The sequence below is a fragment of the Hypanus sabinus genome, chromosome 21 (genome assembly GCF_030144855.1).
Source record: "Hypanus sabinus isolate sHypSab1 chromosome 21, sHypSab1.hap1, whole genome shotgun sequence".
Lineage (NCBI taxonomy): Eukaryota > Metazoa > Chordata > Chondrichthyes > Myliobatiformes > Dasyatidae > Hypanus > Hypanus sabinus.
The window spans coordinates 12,322,926-12,345,035 of NC_082726.1; the positions used below are offsets into that span (position 1 = coordinate 12,322,926).

Genomic DNA, 22,110 nt, shown 5'->3' on the forward strand with positions numbered 1-22,110 from the left:
CTGCACAGTTTTTCTTCTCGTCTCCCTTGATTTCTGAGGACACACTCAGTAAGGCCCTGGAGATTTATCCACCTTAATGCACTGCAAAGCTGCAAAAACCTCCTTCCTGGCAACATGAATGTTTCATAAAATAATCACCTTAGCTTTACCCATAATTAGATTAATGGAAAATATATTGTATCCAGTTATTAATAGCATGAAATATTTTAACATTTTTACTCCTACTTCAAAAATACTTGAAAAATGTATAACAGATTTAGTAAAACTGGATTTCTGTAAGTCATTCGTCTGTAACCAGGGAGCTTCAGTATTAACAGCTAGTTCATTTCCTGCTGCTTTGAAACTCTGCCATTTCTGTTTCTCTTGACATGTCCTCAACAGGTGCCTGTTACACCAATGAGGTACGATCGTCTGTCCCTTCATCACCTTGGCACAAGCCATCAGTCCACACTAGTTGTTTCACAGTGATGTGACGTTTAAGGGTTTCTTCAATCTCTGCAGCAACAATTCATTTCAGTGCATGTGCCTTCACTTCATGTGTGGTGGTGTGATTGTGCCAAAGAGCTCCCCTCAGCTTTGGTGTCTGCTCTCCTCTGCCACTGAACACCAGCATCCTCCCTTCAGCTTTGGTTGATGCTACATTTCTCTGTCCACATTGTTGAACTTCTGAGGATTATCTGAAGCCTTGACGTTAAATAAAAATAGAAATTGCCCGGAAACCCCGGCAGGACAGTCACCAACTGTGAAAAGAGAAATTGTCAATGTTCCAAATCTGCAGCCTGTCATCATACCTGAAATGTTAACTGTTTCTCTCCACAGTTGCTGCCTGACCACTTGAGTATTTTCCTACTTTATTGCAGATTTATGGCATCTGTGGTTATGATTGCCATGACTTTAACTGTTTATCCTGCCATTACTTCTCCTCTGCTGGCTTTCCATTCAGAGTGACAAAGGAAATGTTCTCTAATTATTTCTCCTTCTCTTTCCAGCTCCTATCTAAAGTGACCATGTTACGAGCACTGTGCAATCGACACACTGAGAAGCTCTCCTCATTTAAAGCAATACACCCAGACATTGTGCGTGTGCATTTCCCTCCACTGTACAAGGAGCTGTTCAGCTCTGAGTTTGAGCAAATAATGCCAACAGATGGATAATCACTGGCACCAGTCGACATCGCAACTTGGAAGTCCTGCCGCGGGTCACATAATGAGATTCTGTTGCTCAGTGCATCAGCCGTGTGCACGGCCCAGGAGATCAAAGAGGCGGCAAGGTCCTGGGTGACTTTAGAGGCTTGGGGCGGGGGGATTAACATTAGTTTCCTAGTGAGAGTTGAACCTGTTTTTCTCATGCATTTAGTTTGTGTAGAGCACAGCGTACAGTGACATTATAATGCTGAGAAGCTTCTTTAGAGCAAATCTTTTACAGGGTATATTAAGTAAATACAGTGACTATAACATTTAATATCAGTATATCATTTTAACTTTGATGTGCTGTGAGATGATATATAAATCTATATTTTAAGCACCTTTTCCCAGTTTGTACATGATATGTTGGTATTTATTAAATCTGTTAAAGGACATGCACAAGAAATACAAGTTTAATTGTTGAGTGTACAGGAGGGGGTGCGAGTTTCAGATGCTGCTGTTTAAATTGATATTTCTGTGTTGTAGGAATGCCCACACGATTTGTCTGGTTTACAATCGCACTCCAGTTTCCATTGTCTGTGTGGCTGAATAATGTGCAACAGATCCAGAATAGTACGGTGAAAGGTGGTGGGATCAAATGATTTATAAAATACAAAGCCTTGTCTGGACCACTTAAGAAAGAGTTCTATTTTTATAACCCTTGTATGACTATTAGGAAGCACTTAAATATTCCGGCAATAAAAGAGAAGTGATTTGTGTAAGATGCTTTTTTGTAAGGCAAGACAATAATAGAAAGAAATATTATTTTCTAAAAGCTTGGTATTATTTTCTTCTGAGACCATGTCTGATTCTGTCTAGTGAGATATTTCATCTGATGTGCCACACTGTTTATGTTGTTCTGGCAAATATCCTTAAAATGGAGGTTTCCTTGTGAAACAACATTCCAAAAATGTGTGAATATGTAGAAATGTCTAAAGCACATGTCTGGATTTTGGTGGGGAGAGTGGCTGTGAGGTTTAGATGTTAGGTGTACATGGGGTGTGAGTGTGTGCAAATGGGAGTAATGGGTTGTGTTTGTGTTTGAATGTGGGTATATGGGTGAAGGAATGTATGTATATGTGTGGGTGAGTGTGAGTGTGTGCATGTGGCAGTGCATATGTTTGTGGCGAGCCTGCTTCACTGTTGCTTTTTGCACGTCTCATTGCTCTGTAGTGCAATATGTAAAAGAGCACTCACTGGTGCACATTTAACCCCTCAGGGAAGTAAACCGTGTGTTTCTGCAGTCTCTTATTGTGCTAAGGGCTGTTATCTGTGTGTCTGTGTGTGAGGTAGTCCCGGAGTTAGTCTGGCTCCGGGGGTGATCTGAATCTTGCAGTTTAGGCCAGTGTTTGTTTGAGTGTGGTGGGTTATCATTTGGCTGGCATTTGCTGTTACTGTGAAAACAATCCAGGATTCTGACTGCATCTGAAGACTTTTAGGAAGAAATTCCTCGTGGTCAGATGGAGGATTTGAAACTTTAGCTCAGGGAGCCTGTTTGGTTATAATGAGGGTATGAAAATGGTCAGGTACTTCTGTTAACAGCAAAACAGCAAGGACATACAGGCTCAAAGAGGTTGCAAACTGACTTTACAATAAATTACATACAGTTACTATTTAGTTACAAATCAATGTCTTTCAAAACCTCAGCCATTGTACAAGGATGGTTTAGGCTTTGTTTCTATTGTGGGACTGCTTTTTTTGTGGACTCTTCTATGGAATACTGATAGATGCCTAACTTTATCATCACACTGTTCAGCAGGCAGATCTGTTCTCCCAAATGTTTCTACCTAAGCGGCTGCCAAATGTCCTGTTGCATGTTCTGAGAGTTTATACGGCCCACAACTTGCTCCCGTTCAGCCTGCTGGGGGGAAGCAGAATCACTGTCAGAGGGACATTCCCCAACTGGGATAGGGAACAAAGCCCTTGATCTAGTCTGAAGAAAAGGACAACTTGATCCCAGAGAATACACTAGTAAAGTAAAGCCCTTTAGAATAGCCATTAGCCTTCAGCTGAAGCATTAGCTCCACCCTTGGCACCTTACCTGCCTACTGTGTACTAGGGCATTGCCACACTCTGTTTCCTCGAGGTGACAAGGCAGTAGGGGTAGGCTGCAGTCACCCCAGCAGTCTATCCACTGATCACCCTCACCAGGATTTTTTGCTGTGGTGGTGTTCGGGAGCATCCATTCCAGGACTCTGCTGAGCCCATGGCAAACGCCAAATTCCTATCTACTCATTCACACAGGACTCCACTGCCACAAGTATTTGATACCCTTTCTCATAGTTGGGTGACCCATCCACAGCTCCCCCTCACTTTCTTTCTGGTTGCATTCTCCCAATGAATGACTGTCAAGCAGATTCTTGTCCAAGCTACAATATTTCCATAATTAATAAGCAAGAGTTCAAAATAAATATGAAAAAACACAGCTGTTCTTTTTGCTCCCTCAATGTTTATTTTTTCATTATCCCAGGTGATTAGTCTTCATTTCTCGGAATCCTCGGGATAATCCCAATGATTTGTCAACTCCAGCAGTGTTTAAGGTAATTAATTCCTGCATTCTCCCCCAGATGTGTTTCTGCTCCAGATCAGTGTTCTGGCTGCCAAAGGACAGTGTATAACTCCTCAGAACTCTGGGTAAATACTGTCGAGCAGATCCTGCAGTGGCCTGCTTTCATCTGCACAAGGTCAACTGGCTTCCTCAAGAACATGCAATCTTTATTGTCACCATAAGGCAGGGTCTTCAAATAAATGAAAAACTGTAGATGCTGTAATTCTGAAATAAAAAGATATAATGCTGAAAATACTCAGCAGATCTGGTGGTGTCTGTAGAGAAACGGTTGACACATCACCTGTTGATTGTTCCTAGCATTTGATGCTTTTATCTTTGAGTAAAAGACAATACCCTCCACTCACCCTGTTCTGATTCACTGCCACTGTGCCCGCTCCTCCCCATCAAGGGTCAACAGTTCGGTAACAAGGTACAACAAAATCAAGCTGCTGGAAGACCATCACGGGTGGTCTGGACCAACAAAGGAAAAGGGTGGATTAGTGATACAACTGAAACTTTGCTCAGAGCTGGTCCACAACGATCAACAAACTTAGAAACTAAACTTCCAGTTCTCCGCTCTCCCCTGTGAGACCTGTACAGATAAGGCCTCTGTGCCATCAGCAGTTTCTCTTAGAAAGACAGATTTCCAAAAACTACAAGAAATCCTAGTGCGTTTCTTTTACCTTGGTGCCATGGAGAGTTATATTGGGTGCTTCCCAGACCCGGGAACAGTGCCTGGCTAGTGAAACAATTCATTTCAACGTGTACACAATCAGCACCAGTGTTGCTCAGAAGGTCATCAACGTCCATTACCAATGTAGCTCAAGTGAGATACTACTCTGGGGTTGGCAGCCCTTGGGAGAGTCACCAGCTGGTTCTGTGGGTGTGGGATGTAAGACACTGTTGGCATAATTTAATGGGGCACAGCTTTTCCTTATTCACTATGAATAAAACCTCATCTGTTTTAAGTGAGATTTTTCTCCTCCCTTACATCTATGATTATGTATTGAAACTACTTAGACATGGCCACCTGCTCTTCAGTTGTTGGTAAGCAGAGGCTTGATGGGCTGAAGGGCCAGTTTCCCTGCTTCATCTTTCTGACTCTATCTTCCACTTTGCTCAGTATTTGCACCCCACTCAGCAGGTACCTCACCACAATTGATTTATTCCTCCTTGGTGTTGCCTGCTCACTAACACATGCTCTCTGCACTGCGCAGTATCCATGGAAGTGTTCTCAGAGTTCATTTGCACAATTTAGTTCAGGCTCCTTTACATTGACAGGGGAGTATGGATTTTTAGAACATTTGAAAGCAGTTTTTAATGTGCAAACAATTTTACAATCACAAGCAATAAAAGATATTTTATATGGTGAAAAAAATTTTCTTAAGAAGTTTTTAATCGAGATATTTGTTTGAGTTGCTGTGTGCATTAATCTCATCCAAACAATGGCCTGGTGTTTGGACATTAATGTATCAGATTAAAGCGGACTGTGTCCCTTGTGTGTGTTCGTCCTCATTGAAGGGGGGTGTTTTGTGTTGTGGGTTGGGCCAATGTTGACCTTTGCAGCTGTATTATACTTCCCCAATCTAAAGAAAGTGTTAATGGGGCAAGCCCAGACAAGGCTTTTACTGTTAATGTCAGGTGGGAAAGTTTCAAATAGAATTTTATCCATTTTTATAAAATCTTAGCAATTTTTGTCTCCAAAGTTCAAACAATAAAAGCTAAAAGTCTAGCTATAAAATCATGTCAAGCAATAAAAGATTAAAAAAATAAATATCTGTGCATAGTAAATCTTAGACCTGGGCTTGTAAATGCTGCCTGCTATGTATTACCTTCATCGCTGTAAATTACTGACTGTTTGGTACAGAAGAATTTGCAATGGCCCATTTAGAATCCCTACCCTCTCTTTTATCTTATAATATTTAATGTTGATTCACCATGTATACAGTTATCCTTTTTAAAATTATTTGTTTCTATATAGGTAAGGAAGAAAATGGTATTATCAAGCTGCTCGGAGCAAATATTTAACTGTTTATTAAATAAAGCATTATAACTGTATAATATCTTTATGTATATGCTATTTTAGCCATAGTTACAAACTAAGGTGTACTGTTTTGTGTTTCCTGCTGTGTGGTGCTAGATGAGTTGCTTTTGAGAAGAAATATCATTGTTCCTGAATAATACCACCGTGCAGTCACCTTAATTTCACTAAGTAGGTCAGCCACAGATACACGTATTAAAAGGCAAAACTTGGGATACATACAAAGACTGGGATAATTTATTCCTCTTGATAAAGGACTGTGTTACTTCCTTTAGATGCATCTTTTTTGAATCTCTTTGCCTATGGTCTGTCAATCCGAGATAGTCTTGTTCCTTCACTGATTCTTAAATAAAACAAGTATTTTGATCTGTTTGTAAATAAAACTGTAAAAAGAGAGATTTAATGTTGTCTTTTAAAAATTCAGATTTTCATTCTAATATGAATGTTGTTATATTGTACTTAGAAACAGTTACCTTTAATAATACCGTATGAAAACTGCAGTTGGCACATCAATTTCAGATGTGTTCATGTGCAGTTACCCTCACAATAAAATTATTGCTTATTATTGGCTCTGCCTGGTGTTATCTTTCTTTCCTCATTGATAAACTGTTATGAATCAAACTTCAAGGTAAAGTACATGTACGTCACCATAGACAACCCCGGACTTCATTTTCTTGTGGTCGTGTAATCGAAGAAACACCATAGCATAGTTGAAAACAGGAGGGACAAACTCTCAATTTGCAAAAGAGAAATAATAATAACAAAATAATAAATGTATAAACAATAAATATCGAGAACATGAGATGAAAGTGAGTTCACAGGTTATGGGAACAGTTGGGTGATGGGTGAATGAAGTCATCCCCTCTGGTTCAAGAGCCTGAAGGTTCAGGGGGTAATAACTGTTCCTAAATCTGATGGTCTGAGTCCAGGGGATCCTGTACCTCCTTCCTGATGGCAGCAGTGAGAAGCGAGCATGACCTGAATGGTAGGGGAGTCCTTGATAGTGGATGCTGCTTTCCTGCGACAGCACTCCATATAAATGTGCTTGATGGTGAGGAGAGCTTTACCTGTGATGAACTCGACTGTAGCCACAGGGTTTTCCGTTCAAGGGCATTGGTGTTTCCATACCCGGCCATGATGCAAAAAGTCAATATACTATCCACCACTCAAATATTTGTGAAAGTTTTAGATGTCTAAAGAAGTAGAGGCACTGCTGTACTTAGGACAGATCCTCTGAAATGATAACACTGAAAAATCTGAAGTTGCTGATCCTCTCCACCTCTGATCCCTGGTGAGGACTGGCTCATGGTCCTCCAGTTTCCTCCTCATGAAGTCAATAATCAGCTCCTTGATCTTGATGGCATTGAGTAAGAGGTGGTTGTTGCTGTTGTGGCACCACTCTGCCAGATTTTCAATCTCCCTCCTATATACCGATTCATCACCACCTTTCGGCCAATGGCAATGGTGTCTTCAGCAAATTTAAATATGGCATTGGCGCTGAGCTTATTCTCAGAGTCATAAGTATATAGCTAGTAGAGCAGGAGGCTAAGCACACAGCCTTGTGGTGCACCCGTGTCGATGGAGATTGTGGAGGAGATATTGTCACTCTGAACTGACTAGGTCTGCAAGTGATGAAATCAAGGATCCACTGGCACCACGGGATTTTGAGGAAATGATAGTATTGAATGCTGAGCATCATGATGTATACGTCTCTGCTGTCCAGATTTTCCGAGTTGAGTGAAAAGCCGATGAAGTGTAAGTGCAACTTGATAATAGGTTACCATGTTCTTCTTGGGCACCAGTATAATTGAAACCTGCTTGAGCAGGTGGGTATCTCAGGCTGCTGAACACTCCAGCCAGTCGATCAGCCCGGGTCTTCAGTGTTTGGCCAGGTACTCTATCTGGGCTGGATGCTTCCCAGGTTCACCCTCTGAAAGGATGCTCTCACTTCAACCACAGAATCTGAAATCACAGGGTCATCAGAGCTGTGGAAATTAGTGAAGGTTCCTCCATGTTTTGATGGTCAAGGTGAACATAGAAGGCATTGAGCTCATCTGGGAGCAAAGCCTTGTTGTCACCTATGTCGTTGGGTTTCACTTTGTAAGAGGTAATAGCACTCAAGCCCTGCCACAACCGTTGAGCATTCTTCAGTTATTCAAGTTTGATTTGGAATTGTCATTTTGCACATGAGATGGCTCTCTGAAGGTTGTACCTGGACCTCTTGAATCTTACTTGGTCACCAGACCTGAATGCCACTGATGTGACCTCTGCAGATTGTGGATATCATGTCTCATCCAGGGATTCTGGTTGGGGAAGACTGGATGATTTTGTGGGGACAGACTCTTCTACAACAGCTTTTTTTTTGAAGTTTGTGACAACCATGGAGTATTAACTGAGATCCTCTGATGAGTTTTCGAAAATGGTCCAGTCCACTGACTTGACAATCCCATGGCTGCTCCTCTGCATCCCAGGACTCCCTTTTTGTTTCCCTCATCTCTAGAGCCTTGTAATTTAGCCTCTGCTTGTATGCAGGAAGGAGAAGGACAGCCAAGTGATCAGGTTTCCTGAAGTATGTTCTGGGCATGGAATGGTAGGCAATCCTAATAGTGTAACAGTGGTTGAGTGTGTTGGGACTCCTGGGGCTGCAGATTATACGTAGATGATAATTGGGCAGAGATTTCTTCAAACAAGTCCACTGAAGTCCCAGTCTATGATTTGAAATGTGTTGGGGTGGGTTGTTTCTTGTTTGGTGATGGCAGCATTAAATATCTGGAGTGCTTGATTAATGCCAGTTTTTGGCAGTATGTACACGCTGTGATATGGATCATGAAGGAGAACTCTATTGGTAAGCACAAAGGCAGCACTCAATCGTTAGCTGTGCCAGGTCAAGGAAATTAGAGTGTGAAAAGACTGTGGCATCCGGGCACCACATGTCACAGGGGGACATGGAGACTGGACCCAAATGCAGAATGCAGGCACTGAAGTACTAGGGGCAGGATAGGAACAACTAAAGGATAGAACAAAATGGCGAGACCGTGGCATGCAAAGGTGATCCTGGGGTTCAGAGTTCATGGCGAAGGCAGGTCCTTGGCTAGGCTAAAGGATGGGTCTATGGGACAAGGAATGCTGGGAGGATAGCCCCCTGGGTGGGCCACATTACTTCTGGGCAGGTCGCAGGGCAGCTGGGAAGAATGCGGGGTGTTACAAATGATGAACAACTCTGATGGGCAGAAGGGTACAGAATCGCCAATGCCCCCCTCCCCCCACCTTTTGGAGAATCACAAATTTCGATGCTGTTATCAAGGAAATCAGAGAGACAAAAGGGACTCTGCCAGGGCAGTTGTTATTGATAACAGCTCATGAAAATTAATGAGAGAGAGACAACTCAGATACACAGAGTGGAATGTCTCCTAACAACAAAAGAGAGCGGAACCATTAATTACTGCTATTGTCTTCTGGAGAAGGTTTGTGTACTTGGTACTGTTCTATTCATTGAAACCCCTCAGGGGACAATCAGAGTGGGCTGGTTTGATGGGTTACGTCATCTCAACCTGATTGACACCTGAGACCCCGTGAATGGGGATAAAAGTGAGGTCTGGGGTAACACCCCTCAGACGCACCAGGAGAAATGCTAGTGAGCATCAGAACCCCCATGAGACAGAGTGGGAGACCGGAAACCGAATGAAGGGTCGGTAAATTTTAACTGAGTGTTTTTGTAGTGAGACTGGTGGGGGCTTGTGTGTGTGTCCACCCTTGCCTGGGTGACAAGTCCACCACGGAAGAATGGTCTAGCTAAAGGACGGAGGGATCATACGTGAATGGCCACAACAACAACGCATCAACGGATCAAAATCGTAAAGGAAAGTTGGCAAGTCAATAGCTGTAACTGTTCTCTCTCTCTCTCTCTCTCCAGCAATTGCAACACAGTGACCAACAACTACTGCAGCCTGCATGAACTGAACTGAACTTTATATTTCAATCTGACAATTCATTATCCCCTAGACAACGATAGAGCTTATTTCTTATTGATTATTATTATACCCGCACTTTTAGGTTTAGTATTGCTGACGTATATTTGCATTGATATTATTTTTGTATGTTTTTACTAATAAATACTGTTGAAAATAGCATCACCAGACTCCAACAGACACTTCTATCTTTGCTGGTAAGCCACCCAGTTACAGGGTTCGTAACAGGGGCATAACCTGTCGGAAGCAAGGGGTAGGACAGGGTCAGAGTCCCCTACCAGGCAACAGCAGTCTGGCCTGCTTACCCGACGGAGGCAAGGGATCAGAAGGGAGCTCGGTCCAGGGTGACTACAAGAACAGACTTACAGAACTAGATGATTAATAGTTGGTACTCCAAGTGGGGTCAAAACAGGATAGCCAGGTGAACAGCGCAGCGCGAACAAGGCAAACCGGACAGAACAGCAGGTACAAGATAAACAGGGCAACACCCCAGCTAGACTCAGTCCCAGAGCCCCTAAAATATACCTACCAGTCGATAGGCATCAGGTGTGCCTCCTTAAGCCAAGTTGGTCCTATTTGGGCTTAAAGGTGAAAGGAGGGACGGCTACAAGACCCGGAATGCGGGCTCTGGACCGGAACATAATACCACAAGGAGTTTATCATGAAACACAGACCTCCATCTTTTGCCTTCTCTGCATTAGCAGTCCAGTCCGTCCTGTGTATTGAGAAGCCTTCAGGTCTTACTGGCACATCCAAAGTGAGCCATATCTCTGTGAAACACAGAACACAGCAATTCCTTATTTCCCTCCAATACAGTAATCTTGCCGTTAGGTCCTCAGTCTGGTTCTATTTTGCGAACAAGATGCCTAGTAGAGGAAGTTTCATAGCTTGATGTTACAACCTGACTTGGAGTCCTCTCTTCCTCCTCTTCCAGCCATAGCATGCACCTTTGTCCTCTTAAAGGTGCCGTACCTGCATGCTTGAGAGTTAAGTCCACTGTGTCCTTCAGAAGATCATGAAATAGTTCATTAAGATAGTTCAGAAGTACGTTACTTAAAGGGGTATTATAGGTTGCAGATCGCAGTGAGAGTAATTCAGAAGAGATGCATTTAGAAGTTTGTAAGTGGCCTACAACATGTTGTCATCTTGCTAGGTCTAGATGGAAGTGGGGAGTGGACTTCGTTCTGAAAGCCCACTCTTACTCTTAACCAACGAGCCTCCTGCATCACCCCTCTGATCCAACACATCTGCTAACCATCTCACTTCCACACTACCTCACCCTCTTTCTGTCTCTATCGCCCATTTCTCATCCACTTCTCCCTTAATCTCTTCCTCCCTTCTCCTCAACCTCTTTCTCCTCTCCCCTCACCATTTTCCTCATCACTTAGTCCATCTTGCCACTTCTGTTTAACCCAGTCCACATTTCACATGCACCTTACATTACTCCTCCACAAATCTTGCCTTACCCATACTCCCCCGCCCTCCCTATCTCCTCCTTCCTCTCCAGCTTCACTCTTTCCTCACCTTTTTCCCATCATCTAACTTGTCCTCTTCCTCTCTCTTCCCCGCTTGTGTCCATCCTTCCATTTTGCTTTCCCGTTTCACATTATTTCTCTCACAATCTAGGTCTGCCCCTCACCAGGTTAAGGAGTGCCAGTTTTCATTCAGCTGATTGTTCTGTGACATACTCCTGCCAGTGCTGGAGAAAGGAAGGTGCTGCTTCTAATTGTACAGTTCAACCTGGTGTTCTGTTCTCCCACTCCAGTCAACAGGTTATCTCCACTTCAATTCATTTATTGTCTGAAATACTTGAATCACTTCATCACTTCTTTATATCCAAGGAACACATGAAAAATCATGTCAGACCATATATTTTGGATATATACCTCAAGGATGGTTGAAAAGAGATAAATATTTAATGAATATACTGATGGTGGCTGGTAAAATGACTTTTATTAGGAAATGGTTATCACAGGAGAGCCCAACTTTAAATACATGGATGGAAATTACAATGGACATTTACAAAATGGAGAAGATAACAGCATCTGTTAATCATAAGCTGGAACAATTTGATTCATACTGGGAAAAATGGTTTAACTACATAATGCCTCATAGGCCTGATTTTATTCTCACAAATCAATGAATCTGTTGTAAAAAAAAAGATCACTCCCTACTTGTACATAGTTCTTTCCTTTTGCTTGTTTTTTCTTTCCACTCTTTTCTATAAGCGTATACCTCAGATAAATACTTTGTGGAGATTTGTGATATATATGATTATATGATATATATGTACAATGTCTGAAATACATCTTCTGGAAATGTTAGTTTGATGATGAACTTCAACAAAAAAAATAAATTACAAAAAAAAAGAACACTAACAAAATGCTGGAGGAACTTAGCAATCAGGCAGCATCTATGGAAATTAATAAACAGTAGGCATTTTATGCTGAGACCCTTCACTAGGACAGGGTCTTGGCCTGAAACATCTACTGTTTATTAATTTCCAGAGATGCTGCCTGACTTGTTGAGTTCCTCCAGCATTGTGTGTGTGTTGCTCTGGATTTCCAGCATCTGCAGAATCTCTTGTGTTAATAAAAAGAGGATGTTGGAAATTCTCAACAGGTCAGGCAGCGTCTGTTGGAGATAGGAAAAATCAGGAACCTTGTGGGTTTTACAGCAGAATGTACCCAATTTGACACAAATAGGAAAGGCTGGCTATTGAAATTGTATTCAACATTAAATCTAGTGGTCCATATTGTACTTGAACAGAACATGAGAAGCTGTTGCCCAGCTTTACATTGGGCTTTATTAATAGTCCAGGAGACCAAAGGTAGAAGGGCAGAGCGGAAGATAAATGAGGTGTTCTGTAAAACAGTCATGCATACTGCATTGGGTAGAACTTTTAAAGTTCATTTAGGAGTGGTCTTTGTGATAGAGTGTAGATCTACCAGGAAAGGGGCTGTGCTAAACTGAATCCTAGGGTCTGAAATAGCCACACACACAAGGTGCTGGAGGAACTCAGCAGGATAGGCAATATCTATGGAAAACAGTAAGCAGTCAACGTTTTGGGCTGAGACCCTTCATCAGGTCCAGAAAAGAAGGGGAGAAGTCAGAGCAAGAAGGTGGGGGGAGGGGAGGGAGAAGTACAAAGTGGTCAGTGATAGGTGACACAGGGAGACGGGGAGGGGATGAAATAAAGAGCTGGGAAGTTGATTAGTGGAAGAGATAGAGTGCTGGAGAAGGGAGAATCTGATAGGAGAAGACAGAAGGCGATAGAAGAAAGAGTAAACATAGAAAACCTACAGCACAATACAGGCCCTTCGGCCCACAAAGTTGTGCCGAATACATCTCTACCTTAGAAATTACTAGGCTTATCTATAGCCCTCTACCTTTCTAAAAGTCTCTTAAAAGACTCTTCCATATCCACCTCCACCACTGTTGCCAGCAGCCCATTCCACGCACTCACCACTCTCTGAGTGAAAAACTTACCCCTGACATCTCTGTACCTACTCCCCAGCACCTTAAACCTGTGTCTTCTTGTGGCAACCATTTCAGCCCTGGGAAAAAGCCTCTGACTATCCACACGATCAATGCCTCTCATCATCTTGTGCACCTCTATCAGGTTACCTCTCATCCTTCTTCGCTCCAAGGAGAAAAGGCTGAGTTTGCTCAACTTATTCTCATAAAGCATGCTCCCCAATCCAGGCAACATCCTTGTAAATCTCCTCTGCACCCTTTCTATGGCTTCCACATCCTTCCTGTAGTGAGGCGACCAGAACTGAGCACAGTTCTCCAAGTGGGGTCTGACTAAAGTCCTATGTAGCTGCAACATTACCTCTTGGCTGCTAAATTCAATTCCACGATTGATGAAGGCCAATGCATTGTATGCTTTCTTAACCACAGAGTCAATCTGCGCAGCTGCTTTGAGCGTCCTATGGACTCGGACTCCTAGATCCCTCTGATTCTCCACACTGCCAAGAGTCTTACCATTAATACTATATTCTACCATCATATTTGACCTACCAAAATGAACCACTTCACACTTATCTGGGTTGAACTCCATCTGCCACTTCTCAGCTCAGTTTTGCACCTATCAATGTCCCACTGTAACCTCTGACAGCCCTCCACACAATCCAACACCCCCAAGCTTTGTGTCATCAGCAAATTTACTAACACATCCCTCCACTTCCTCATCCAGGTCATTTATAAACATCACAAAGAGAAGGGGTCCCAGAACAGATCCCTGAGGCACACCACTGGTCACCAGCCTCCATGCAGAATATGACTTGTCTACAACCACTCTTTGCTTTCTGTGGGCAAGCCAGTTCTGGATCCACAAAGCAATGTCCCCTTGAATCCCACGCCTCTTTACGTTCTCAATAAGCTGTGCTTGGGGTACCTTATCAAATGGCTTGCTGAAATCCATATACACTACATCTACTGCTTTTCCTTCATCAATGTGTTTAGTCACATCCTCAGAAAATTCAATCAGGCTCCTAAGGCACAACCTGCCCTTGACAAAGCCATGCTGACTATTCCTAATCATATTATGCCTCTCCAAATGTTCATAAATCCTACCTCTCAGGATCTTCTCCATCAACTTACCAAACCACTGAGGTAAGACTCAGTGGTCTATAATTTCCTAGGCTACCTCTACTCCCTTTCTTGAATATAGGAACAATATCTACAACCCTCCAATCCTCAGGAACCTCTCCCATCCCCATTGATGATGCATCACCAGAGGCTCAGCAATCTCCTCCCTTGCCTCCCGCAGCAGCCTGGGGTACATCTCATTCGGTCCGGGTGACTTATCCAACTTGATGCTTTCCAAAACCTCCAGCACATCCTCTTTCTTAATATCTACATGCTCAAGCTTTTCAGTCCGCTGCAAGTCATCACTACAATCACTAAGATCCTTTTCCATAGGGAATACTGAAATAAAGTGTTCATTAAGTACCTCTGCTATTTCCTCTGGTTCCATACATACTTTCCCACTGTCAAATTTGATTGGTCCTATTCTTTCATGTCTTACCCTCTTGCTCTTCACATACTTGTAGAATGCCTTGGGGTTTTCCTTAATTCTGCCTGCCAAGGCCTTCTCATGGCCCCTTCTGGCTCTCTTAATTTCCTTCTTAAGCTCCTTCTTAGTAGCCTTATAATCTTCTAGATCTCTAACATTACCTAGCTCTCTGAACGTTTTGTAAGTTTTTCTTTTCTTCTTGACTAGATTTATTACAGCCTTGGTACACCACGATTCCTGTACCTGACCATAACTTCCCTGTCTCATTGGAATGTACCTATACAGAACTCTACACAAATATCCCCTGAATATTTGCCACATTTCTTCTGTACTTTTCCCTGAGAAAATCTGTTTCCAATTTAAGCCTCCAATTTCCTGCCTGATAGCCTCATGTCCCCTTACTCTAATTAAATGCTTTTCTAACTTGTCTGTTCCTATCTCTCTCCAATGCTATTGTAAAGGAGATAGAATTATGATCACTATCTCCAAAATGCTCTCCCACTGAGAGATCTGACACCTGACCAGGTTCATTTCTGAATACCAGATCAAGTACAGCCTCTCCTCTTGTAGGCTTATCTACATACTGTGTCAAGAAGCCTTCCTGAACACACCTAACAAACTCCACCCCATCTAAACCCTAGGGGTGATGCCAATCAATATTTGGGAAATTAAAATCTCCCATCACAACAACTCTGTTATTACTACACCTTTCCAGGATCTGTTTCCCTATTTGCTCCTTGATATCCCTGTTACTATTGGGCGGCCTATAACAAACACCCAGTAGAGTTATTGAGCCCTTCCTTTTCCACCCAGAGACTCTGTAGACAATCCCTCCATGGTGTCCACCTTTTCTTTAGCTGTGACACTATCTCTGATCAGCAGTGCCACGCCCCCACCTCTTTTGCCTCCCTCCTTGTCCTTTCTGAAACATCTAAAACCCGGCACTTGAAGTAACCATTCCTGTCCCTGAGCCACCCAAGTGTCTGTAATGGCCACCACATCATGGCTCCAAGTACTGATCCACGCTCTAAGCTCATCCGCTTTGTTCACAACACTCCTTGTGTTAAAATAGACACATCTCAAACCGTCGGTCTGAGTGCGTCCCTTCTCTATCACCTGCCTATCCTCCCTCTCACACTGTCTACAAGCTTTCTCTATTTTGTGAGCTAACCTCCTCTTCCCCAGTCACTTCAGTTCGGTTCCCACCCCCCAACAATTCTAGTTTAAACTCTCCCCAGTGGCCTTAGCAAACCTCCCCGCCAGGATATTGGTCCCCCTAGGGTTCAAGTGCAAACCGTCCTTTTTGTACAGGTCACACCTGCCCCAGAAGAGGTCCCAATGATGCAGAAATCCGAATCCCTGCCCCCTGCTCCAATCCCTCAGCCATGCATTTATCCTCCACCTCGTCCTATTCCTATTCTCACTGTCTCGTGACAGAGGAAAGAGGAGGAACGCCGGAGGAAGGTGATGGGTAGGTAAGAAGATAAGGTGAGAGAGGGAAACAGGAATGGGAATTGGTTAAGGTGAGTGGGGGGGGGGGCTAATACCAGAAGCTCGAGAAATTGCTATTCATGCCAACAGGTTGGAGGCTATCCAGTGAGAATATAAGTTGTTGCCTCTCCAACCCAAGTGTGGCTTCATCGTGGCAGTAGAGGGAGCCTGACATGTCGGAATAGGAAAGGGAAGTGGAATTGATATGGGTGGCCACTGGGAGATCACACTTTTTAATGGCAGACAGAGCTAAGGTGCTCGGTGAAGTGGTCTCCCAAACTATGTCGTGTCACACCAATATACAGGAGGCCACACTGTGAACACCAGATACAGTAGATGACCCCAAAAGACTTGCAGGTGAAGAGCAAAAGAAAGATCTGCCGGTGGCCACCCATTTCAATTCTGCTTCCCGTTCCCATCGACATGTCAGTCCATGGCCTCTTCTGCTGCCACAATGAGGCCACACTTAGTTTGGAGGGGCAACATCTTATAGTCTGTGTAGGAAGCCTCCAACCTGATGGCTTGAACAGCGATTTCTCGAACTTTCAGTAATTGCCTCCCCACCCTTCACCATTCCACATTCGTTTCCCTCTCTCAACTTATTTCCTTTCCTACTTATCACCTCCCTTGGGTGCTCCTCCCCCTTTCCTCTCTTCTGTGGTCTTCTGTTCTCTCTTATTAGATTCCTTCTTTTCCAGCCCATTATCTCTTTCACCAGTCAACTTCCCAACTCCTAACTTCACCCCATCTCCCTCTCCCGGTTTCACCTATCACCTGCCACCTTATACTTCTTCCATCTCTCACTCCACCTTCTTACTCTGACCACCCCTTCCTTTCCATTCCTGATGAGGGATCTCGGCATGAGATGTCGACTGGCTACTCTTTTCAGTCGATGCTGCCTGGCCCGCTGCGCTCCTCCAGCATTCTGTGTGTGTTGCTTTGGATTTCCAGCATCTGAAGTTTCTCTTGTGACTGAAATGGCCAAGTGGATGATGTGAAGGTGGATGAGCACTTTGGGGAGAGTCACAATAGATTGGTAAATTTCAAAGTAGTTCCAGAAAATAGAAGAATAGTTCACAGTTTGATTTGTCGGAACGGTAATTTCAGTATCATAAGGCAGGACCTGGCTAATGTAGACTGGGAGCAGCTATTTGCAGGTGAATTGACATTCCAGAAATGGGAGGCATTTAAAAGTTAAATGGTGACACTTCAAGGACAACATGTTCCCATAAGAGTGAAGTGAAAAAGAGGGCAAGAACAGGAAATTCTGGATGTCCAGAGATATTGAGCATTTAATAATGAAATAAAGGGAAGCTTTGACGAGAACACTGAGCGGTAACTGCACTGTAAATCTCCCGTTTGCCAGCCGCTTCAACTCTGCTTCACATTCCCATTCGGATATGTCCATACATGTCCTCCTCTACTGCCATGTTGAGGCCAAACTCAGGTTGGAGGAACAACACCTCATCTACCGTCTGGGTAGTCTCCAGCCCCTTGGCATGAACATCGAATTCTCCAACTTCCGGTAATTCCCTCCCCCTCCCTTCCCCCATCCCATTTTCCCTTTGCCTCTTCCTCCAGCTGCCATATGGTTCTGCCTCCTCCTACTACCCACAGTGCTTTCACCTTACATTCCTTCTTCACCTTTCCTGCCCATCCCCTCCCTGCTTCTCCTCCCCTACCCTTTGATCTTTTCCCTCACTGGTTTTTCACCTGGCACCTACCAGCCTTCTCCTTCCCACCCTCCCCCACCTTCTTTATAGGGCCCCTGTCCCCTTCCTCTTCAGTCCTGACAAAGGGTCTCGGCCCGAAACATTGACTGTTTGTTTCCACGGATGCTGCCCGACCTGTGGAGTTCCTCCAGCGTGTTGTGCGTGTTGCTTTGACCCCAGCATCTGTGGTGTACTTTGTGTTGCAGATTTTCACTTGTTTATTATAGGAGGTGGGGTTTTTTCTGTGACCTTCAATGTTTCCGCAGGGATTGGCGCAAGACACACACTATTTATTATGTGTACTTAAATTTGTGGTGGTATTGACAGTGAAGAGGGCAGTTTCGTGTTACAGAATGATAATGATCAGCTGTTAAATTGGGCAGAGTTAGAGCAGAATTTAATCCCGAAAAGTGTGATGTGCATTTTGGGAAGTCTTAATAAGGGTATAACATGTAGCAGGAAGTACTGAGGAACAGCGGCACCTTTGTGTACAAGCCCGAAGGTCATTAATGGTGACAGCACAGATGGATAGGGTAGTAAAAGGGGAATTTGGGATGTTTTACTTCATTAGCTGGACCACAAAATATAAGTATAGGGAGATCTTTGTACAACTTTATAATTAATTAGGTCATAGCTAGAATATTGTGTACTATCAAAAGGACTTGATGATTCAGGAGAGGGTGCCAAGGAGATTCAAGAGGGAGAAATGTTTCAAATACGAGGAGAGGTGGTGTCGGTTGGGTTTGTTTTCTATAGAAAACCCATGCAAGGCTCCTTCAGAAAGTAAGGTGGCATGGGATCCAAGGAGACCTTGTTTAATGGATTTAGAATTGGCTTGCCCACATAAGGCAAAGGGTGGTTGTAGCTGCTTCATATTCTGTATGGAGGTTGGTGAGAAGTGGTGTTTCACAGGGATCTGTTCTGCGACCACTCCTCTTTTTGATTTTTATCAATGAGCTGGATGAGGAAGTAGAAGGTTAGATTAGTAAATTTGCTGATGACATAAAGGTTGGGGATGTTGTGGATAATCTGGAAGGTTGTCAGAGGTAACAGCAGGACATCAATAGGATGCAGAATTGGGCTGACAAGTGGCAGATGAACTTCAACCCTGATAAGTGTTCATTTTGGTAGGTCAAATTTGAAGACAGAATATAATACTAATGGTAAAACGCTCGGCAGTGTGGAGGATCTGAGAGATCTTGAGGTCCATATCTTTCGGACATACAAAGCTGCTGCACAGGTTGACAGTGTTCTTAAGAAGGTGTATGATGTGTTGGGATTCATCAGTCATGGGATTGAGTTCAAGAGCCGTGAGGTAATGTTACAGCTATGTAAAACCTTGGTCAGACCCCACTTGGAGTACTGTGCTCAGTTCTGGTCACCTCACTACAGGAAGGATGTGGATACTATAGAGAGAGTGCGGAGGAGATTTACAAGGATGTTGCAACACGTACAACACACTGGAGGAACTCAGCAGGTCGGGCAGCATCCGTGGAAACGAACAGTCAATGTTTTGGGCCGAGACCCTTCTTCATTTGCACGGATGCTGCCTGACCTGCTGAATTCCTCCAGAGTGTTTTACATGTTCCTTTAACACCACCATCTGCAGTGCACTTTGTGTTTACAAGGATGTTGCCTGGAATGGAGGGCATATCTTATTAGAATAGGTTGAGTGAACTTGGCTCTCCTTGGAGCGATGGAGGGTGAGAGGAGTACATCCTCGGCAACACACAGAAATTGCATCAGGAATTCAGGGGAATAAGCAGTTGATGTTCTGGTCTGAGACCCCTCATCAAGACTCACTGGGTTTGGCCCAAAACAGCAATAGTTTATTCCCCTCCATAGATGATTCCTGACTTACTGAGTTCATCCAGCATTTTGTGTATGTTGCTCTAGTTTCCCAGCATCTGCAGAATCTATTGTGAGCACATCCTTAGACTTTGTGGGAGGCAAGAGGAGAAATTGTGAATGCCCCTTGTAGATAGATCTGCGTGATTGTTAGCCACTGGTGAAATTACTGAAGAATGGAAGGTGCCTAATGTTGTTCTATTGTTTAAGAAGGGGAGCAGTCAGCCTTATGGTGGGGAAGTTACTGAAGAATACTGAGGGACCAGATCTACCAGCATTTGGTTAGACAGAGTCTAATTAGAAGGAGTCAGCATAGTTTTGTGTGTGGAAAGTTAAGCTTGACAAACATTTTAGAGTTTCAAGAGATAACCAGACAGATGAAGGTAGGGCAGTGGATATTGACTACTTGGACTTTAGCAAAGCCTTCAAAAAAAGTCCTGCATGGTCAACTGGTCTGGAAGGTTAGGTTCCATGGAATCCATAAAGAGGTAGTTAAGTGGATTCAAAATTAGCTTGGAGATAGAAAGAACAGGGTGGATATTAAAGGTTGATTCTCGAAATGGATGTTGGTAATTGGTGGTGTGCTGCAGGAGTGGTATTGGGACCCTAGATATTTATAGATGATTTTGATGCAAATGCACAAGACTTGATCAGCAAGTTTGCAGATGACATGAAATTAAAAGATGTCATTGATAGTGAAGAATGTTATTGTAGATTACAGGGATCTTGATCAGTTAAGGAAATGGGCTGAGGAGTGGAAAATGAATTTCAATACAGATAAATGTGAGCTGATGCATTTTAAAAAGTCAGAGAAAGACTTATACTATTAATGGTAAGGCATTTAGGGAGTGTAGTAGAACAAGGGGATCTAGGAGTACTAGAGCATAGTTCACTGAAAGCATTATCACAGGTAGACAGAGTAGTGAATAAAGTGTTTAGCTTGATATCATTCATCAAGCCACTGAGTATAGGAGTCAGGATATTATTTTGCAGTTGTATAAGTCATTAGTGAGTCTGGACTCAGAGTACTGTATACAGTTTTAGTCACTCTGTTATAGGAAAGATGTGTTAATCTAGAAAGAGTGCAAAGAATATTTATGAAGATATTGCCAGGACTAGAGGCCTGATTTATAGGGAGAGTTAACCAGATATATTCCAGAACTAGGGGCTTATGTTTAGGGTGAGAGGGGAAAAATTTGGAAGAGATATGAAAAGTAACTTTGTTCATGGAGAGGGAGGTGTGTATATTGAATAAGGTGCTAGAGCTATGCTGAGCATCATTTTATGAACATACAATCTATATATAAATATATACACAGTATAAGAACGTAGAAGATCGAAGGGAGGTTTGATGGAGTTACACAAAATCATGAGGGTTATAAATAGGGTAAATCCATTGAGGTTGAGTGAGACTCCAACTACAGGTCATGGATGAAAGGTGAAATATTTCAAGGGCACAAGAGGGGAAACTTCTTCACTCAGAGGGTGGTGAGGGTGTGGAAGCTGCCAGCACAATTGGTGGATGATTCTGATTTCAATTTCACCGTACACGAGAAGTTTGGATAGGTGCATGGATGGAAGAGGTATGGAGGGCCGTGGTCTGGGTGCAGGTTGATGGGACAAGGCAATTTAAATGATTCGGCCAGGGTTAGATGGGCTGAAGGGCCTGTTTCTGTGCTGTAGTCCTCTATGACTCTAAAGAGATATGAGATTATATTTCCAGAGATTCAGATAAGGAAAAAGTGATGCAAACACACAACTGAAGGTTTCTGGTCTGAATGCACCTAATATTGCTAACAATTGCTACTCCATGGAACAAGTAGAAATAAATGAATATGTTCCAACTACCAATTCTAGGACGTGGATGCAAAGTAACTGTTTGTGAAATAAAGATCCTCGCTGGCTCCATCTCCATACTGATATCTTTTATAATCCTACTTACTCTCACACCTATCTTGACTATATTTCTTCCCACTCTGTCACTTGTAAAATGCCATTCCCAGTTTTTCAGATCCTCTGTGTGTGCTGCATCTGTTCCTGGGATGAGGCTTTCCATTCCAGAACATCTGAGATGTTGTCCTCCTTCAAAGAATGGGGTTTCCCTTCACCTACCATTGATACTCACTTATACCTCCTCCATTTCCTGAACATCCACCCTCACTCCATCCTTCCCTGTCATAACATGGATAGAGTTTCTCTTGTCCTTGCCTCTGCATCCAGCACATGATTCTCCATAATCTAAGCCATCACCAATAGGATCCTACTACTAAACATATCTTTCCTCCCCCACACCCCAGC

The 22,110-nt window shown here is 43.3% G+C and overlaps 1 protein-coding gene across 1 annotated transcript in view; it reads left to right on the plus strand.

Annotated features, from left to right (window-relative positions):
• roraa (RAR-related orphan receptor A, paralog a) overlaps positions 1 to 6,341 on the plus strand; it is a 168,893-nt gene extending 162,552 nt beyond the window's left edge. The window contains exon 10 of the mRNA XM_059945987.1: positions 990 to 6,341. Coding sequence (XP_059801970.1) covers positions 990 to 1,154 — 165 coding nt within the window. The 3' untranslated portion in view covers positions 1,155 to 6,341. The remainder of the gene's footprint in view (positions 1 to 989) is intronic.
• The last annotated feature ends 15,769 nt before the right edge of the window (positions 6,342 to 22,110 follow it).